Source organism: Hemitrygon akajei, unplaced genomic scaffold (genome assembly GCF_048418815.1).
Source record: "Hemitrygon akajei unplaced genomic scaffold, sHemAka1.3 Scf000055, whole genome shotgun sequence".
In the NCBI taxonomy this organism is placed as follows: Eukaryota; Metazoa; Chordata; class Chondrichthyes; order Myliobatiformes; family Dasyatidae; genus Hemitrygon; species Hemitrygon akajei.
In genome coordinates, this window is record NW_027331941.1 from 6,249,812 (window position 1) to 6,255,149 (window position 5,338).

A 5,338-nucleotide genomic window follows, 5' to 3' on the forward strand; every position below is an offset into this window, starting at 1 on the left:
TTGACGGAGCGTCACACCGTAGGATATTACTGATGGAGTGACACTGTGGAAGTACAAGTGAGTACAAGACTCATACTGGTTCAGTACTGCTGGACTGATGCCCTGTGAGTTACTCGACGTGGAGTCATACACTGAGGGGAATAACTGATGGACAGGAATAATGAGAGCTAATCCGCTAAAAGGGCTAATAGTTTGATTCACATTGGGCAAAGCAGATATATTAAATGTGGCGAAGCACCGATTAAGTAACACACAGGCGGGTACCACAGGTCGAGTGACGTTGTGGGCTATTTCGGATGAAGTCTCTCGCCGTCAGATAATACAGATGGAGGAAAGGGCTGAGGGGCATAAACCATGGAGTTACAGGCAGAGGTGTGGTAACGATGGCGAGACACAGCGAGTGCTAGCACCGATGGAGCGACCCGTTGCGAGATGGCGTGCAACATTGACTGGTAAATCCTCTGGGGTGGTGGGGTGTGGTCTAGAACCGATGGAATCAGACACAGATTGATCGACAGGCGCTCTGAGAGCGTGTAGCTAACGATTCTGAAATAGTTATTTCACCAGATGCGTCGGACATTAGATCATATCTTATATACATTGGCGATTTATCAACAGAGTGGACAAATTTCGCGTCAATTTTGAAAGTAGTTAATTAAAATCGATTATATTTTGACAGTGCGATTGTCACTAGACCCTTACAATATTAACTTTTATTATTTTGTTATTTTGTTACATTTAAGAGGCATTTAGACCGATGCAGAAATAGGCAGGGTGCACAATCCGACGGTCTCAATGTGCCTTAATGGATTAGCGTTGAAGACCGCCATTGATGCATTGTTTCCAGGAGCAGAATCTGTACAACTTGACAATTCCGCAACGGTGTAAAATCTTGTACAAAGCACAATGAGGCTATTCGGTGATTTATTTTTAAATGTCCCTTTAATTCAGTTGTTAATGTCCCTCCCCGCTTCCTTTCTTGATTCCCAAGTCCTTTCACACAGCGCTCGATAGTTCTCTTACATGCAAGCAAGCATTTATACCACCCCTGATACATTGAAACCCCCTGCAGTTCAGCATAGGTACGCAGCAGTAAGTAAGCGACCAACATTTAGGCGCAAATATGAACCAGCAGCGCCAGCAGGCACAAACCGGCGGAAAAGGTGGCCCCCGAGCTACGAACCACTCGCATCTCGCCACCCGCCCCCCGCTCAACTTTCACCCGGATCCCTTTACTCTCCACCCCCTTGAGGGAAACACTGACTTTTCCGTTGCTGTTGGAGGAATGGGTGACTTCAAACTCTTCAAAGGGCGGGATGAGCACCTCCTGTTCCGTGGGTTGACGTGAGTACATGTAGATTGCGGCTCCGAACTGAGATTTAATTTCGAAGAGGGTCTGATTGCCGTACTTCTTGGCGATATTTTTGTCGAGCGACGAAGATGCGAAGTGGCCGAATCTCATTTTCGGTTCCTTCGGAAGTATTACCGGTCTTGACATTCCCCTATAAGTCGTGCCCGGTGCCCTGCCCGCCATCTCCCTCAGTCTCGCGAGAGCAACGGAAAGAAGATAATGGACACTCTTGAATGGGAATTTAGCTGCGTAGACTGAATCGTCAGCTCCATCCATCCGCACGGCAGCGTTGAAGACACTGTAGAAGTTATTGCATTTGCTGTCAGTATAGGCGTACACGGCCAACAGGTGTTCTCTCCGGAGCCCGTCGGGAGGGCGTATATCTCTCATGCCTTTGAGTGCACATTCCCATACTTCGTTAAGTATTGAATTCCTTTTTCGCTCCACCTCGAGGTAGTCAATGGCCAACTGGTCGGATGCATTGCTCTGGGTGAAATTGTAGGAGGCGCTGTTTCCCTGCATTCCCAGTGGAATGGCGGCCGTGCTGCTGCCCACATCGCGGGACTCGACACCTAGGAGTAGGGAGAAGCCAGAATCGCTGTTTAGTCCGGATGTAATAAGAAGGGTGGGACATTTAGTAATACACGGAGCCCCGGGAAATGGGTGAAGTCCTTTGTAAATTATTTTCCTCTGCTGTTTTCCACACACACACACACACACACACACACACACACACACACACACACACACACACACACACACACACACACACACACACACAGAGATATATATATATATATATATATGTATGTATAATATGTATATTATATATAAATGTATATATATATATAATGGAGATGGAGGTAAAGTCTTTTGAACGACACCATTTTCTTGAGGGGGGGCGTTGGGAGGAATGGGAGATAGTACAACACAAAAGATACTAAACGTCTTGACACACAAGCACGTTGGTAAATCTCCAGGTGCATCCATAGCATTGTGGAAGTAAGAAAAGACATGCTTCAGAGAGTTAGAAACCGGGTTGGACTCCAACCTCAGCCACTGCTACTACGTAATATGCACCTTGGAATAGCTGCCGGGGCCTAGTATTCCACGGTCGGACACCCCCCAATAAAAGAGCGGTGTAGAACAGTTAATTGGGCGCTATGTATCTGGCCTCGTGTGCGGAGCACTGACAGAATCATGTTGGATTTGACAGGAAATGTGAGCAGGGCCGCTTAAAGGAGCAGGGTCGATGTATTGTTGCGGGTGGCTTGAGGGTTATATTTTTGGAGTTCTTTCGCTGTATAGTGGGAGGCATGAGGAGGCGAGGTTCCCATCGGTAGCAGTCAAGGTCCCTCAACACATTATCTTCCAAAGACTGACAGCGGATGTCAAACCTCTGGACTCCGGCCACTGGCTGGATTGTCCAACCAGTGTCCCAGAGCATCGCATCTCCGCGTTTCCTCTTCCGGCGGTGCGTTGCGCGGGACAGCAGCGCCCCCTCCCTCCCCCGCTCCTGTGAGATGAGTGTGGTTGGGTGGATAAATAGTTGCGATGGTTGGTTGCGTGTAGGGTTTGTACATGGTCACATTGCTTCGGTGGGGAAAGGTAGCTCACACCGCAGTTCATTTGATAGTCTATGTCGATATTAGTAACGTACTTAATATGGCTCTACATCTCTTCCTTTAGCAAGAGAGTGGCGTGAAACTCATTGTCACAGACATCTGTGCAGGTTAAATGTATGGAGGGAGAATGGTTTTGAGAGGGACACTAAATCAGCCATGATGGACTGGCGGAGCAGGTTCGATAGACTGAATGGCCTAATTCTGTTCCGATGTCTTATGGGTAGGGCGAAATGAAGAGGGATGAGATTAACTAGAATGTGTGCTGGGGCGCCAGGGATTGTTCGGAATCCGGTGTGGGTTGGTGTTCAAGTCTTGAAGGTGGCAGAAAATTGAGATAAGGTTGTGTGGAAGGGTGACGTTTGCAGACGGGTAAAGTAATGTAAAAAAACAGGGAATTTATTGTGTCATTGCACCGCAAAGCTGGAGTGGTGTGCCCGCTTTCGCCGCTACGTCGTGAGACTGTACTGCAGTGAGAGCAGAGGAGTCCCGCTGTGATTTTATTGGGGATAGATCTGATCCGCTCCGATGAGAGGTTCGTCGCGCTTTGCTTTGAATTCCCCGCAGCGCAGGGGAGTGTTGTGGGTGAATTGTTTGCAAAATGACGAGAGTAGATGTAGAAAAGATTTGCCCGTGTGCATAAACGGACCACTTCTCTGTGGAAGGCAAGAAAAGTCCCCCTCAGGTTCCCCGAGTAACTCTCAACGTAAACCTGTGCCGCTTGTTTCCCGATTCCCTATCCCTGGTTGAAATGTGCGGATTCACCCTGTGGTGCTTCTCGGACTTTATACCCATTTATGCGATCAGCACATTCTCCTGCGCTCGTGTGAAGTTAGTCGGAAACTGCTCAAAATTCTTCAATAACTCAGTCAATCGAGCGTTGGTAACAAGTGCCTTTATCGCGACATCTGCAGACCAGTTTTCTTCCTAAATCTCCCCAGTACGTTGACTATTTTTTGTCCTGTAGTAGAGGAGCCGGGGTTGAATACAAGATTGCAATTGGGAAATCACAAGTGTCTTCTAAAATTGCTACGTAACAGCCAAACTTCGATGCTCAGCCTCTTGTCTCATCGCCAGCGCGGCAAATGCCGTCTTCATTAGTCTCTATACCCGTCCCTTGTCTCGTTGTAATCCAGGTCTATCTGCTCCTGCCATTCACACTGAAAGTCCTGGTATCGTTTGTTTCCCCCATATGTAAGACCTGGCGCTTATCTGCACTAAACCCCGACATCGAGAGGCCGTAGCCCATGTACACAACTGATGAAGATGACATTAAATCCTAGCAGAACAGCAACTGCCCACAACAGCACCCACCCCCTCTGCCCACCACGTTGCGCCGATATAATTAAGTGAGTAATTGAACGCCTAAATAAAACGAATCCTTTTGCCTGCGCGCCATTCAAAACCTCGATTCCCTGAACATCCATCTGCTTATCAAGGAGACCCTGCAACGCTTCTATCGTTTTTGACTCGTCCGCCACCAACGGCAGCGCGTTCAAGTCACTCTCTGCGTGCACCGGATGACCAGATCTAAAGGCGATTACACAGATGAGGCCCAACACCTGTTTTGTCAAACTCCATGAAAAGAGTTGAACAATCTTCTCAGTTTCTGTCTTAATGGGTCGAATGCAGAACGCAGGTACTTACAGGATGGACCGAGTGTAATCCCAAGGATCAGAACCCAGGAACACAGGAGTTTAGTTTCCATTCCCGCTGGAATAACGAAATCGTCCCAACGACTGATGAGTTTGTATGGAGACTTCAGTTCGCTTCTCTCAGAAACTTTCTGTAGAAGGGAAGAAAACGTCACCTTAGCCGTCACTGTACTCCCTTCACTTCCAATTTTATCGCGAGTTTGTGGACGATACCCGCAACATGATGTATTTTGTTTCACTTCCTAACAAGAATATCAAGCTAAAGTTATTTTGTACAATAAAGGACTCACAGATGAATGGACATCCCGAACGGAGACCTCTTTGGAAGAGCGAAATAGTCGATGCCACTCAACTCTCAACTCTCTGCTACCTGCCTTATACACTAATAGAACCATAAAACTATAGAACATTACAGCACAGAAACAGGCCTTTGGGCCCTTCTTGGCTGTGGCGAACCATTTTTCTGCCTAGTCCCACTGACCAGCACACTGCCCATATCCCTCCATACCCCTCTCATCCAAGTACCTGTCCAAGTTTTTCTTAAATGTTAAAAGTGATCCAGCATTTACCGCTTCAACTGGCAGCTCATTCCACACTCCCACCACTCTCTGTGTGAAGAAGCCTCCCGTAATGTTCCCTGTAAACCTTTCCCCCTTCACCCTTAACCCATATCCTCTGTTTTTTCTCTCTCTCCTAGCTTCAGTGGAAAA

General features: G+C 47.6%; 1 protein-coding gene across 1 annotated transcript; it reads right to left on the bottom strand.

Annotated features, from left to right (window-relative positions):
- Nucleotides 1-836: 836 nt before the first annotated feature.
- On the bottom strand, nt 837-4,843 carry LOC140721435 (ecto-ADP-ribosyltransferase 5-like). Its single transcript, XM_073036256.1, has 2 exons — nt 4,621-4,843; nt 837-1,923 (listed from the first exon to the last, which is right to left on the bottom strand). Exons 1-2 carry the CDS (start codon nt 4,679-4,681, stop codon nt 1,112-1,114), a joined length of 873 nt encoding a protein of 290 aa, XP_072892357.1. The 5' UTR covers nt 4,682-4,843; the 3' UTR covers nt 837-1,111.
- Between the last annotated feature and the right edge of the window lie 495 nt (nt 4,844-5,338).

Excerpts from the sequence above, each read along its gene's own strand:
- LOC140721435 (XM_073036256.1), bottom strand. The coding sequence starts at position 4,681 with ATGGAAACTAAACTCCTGTGTTCCTGGGTTCTGATCCTTGGGATTACA. Across the intron at positions 1,924-4,620 it reads GATTACACTCGGTCCATCCT|GTGTCGAGTCCCGCGATGTG; the intron begins GTAAGTACCTGC and ends CCCTACTCCTAG.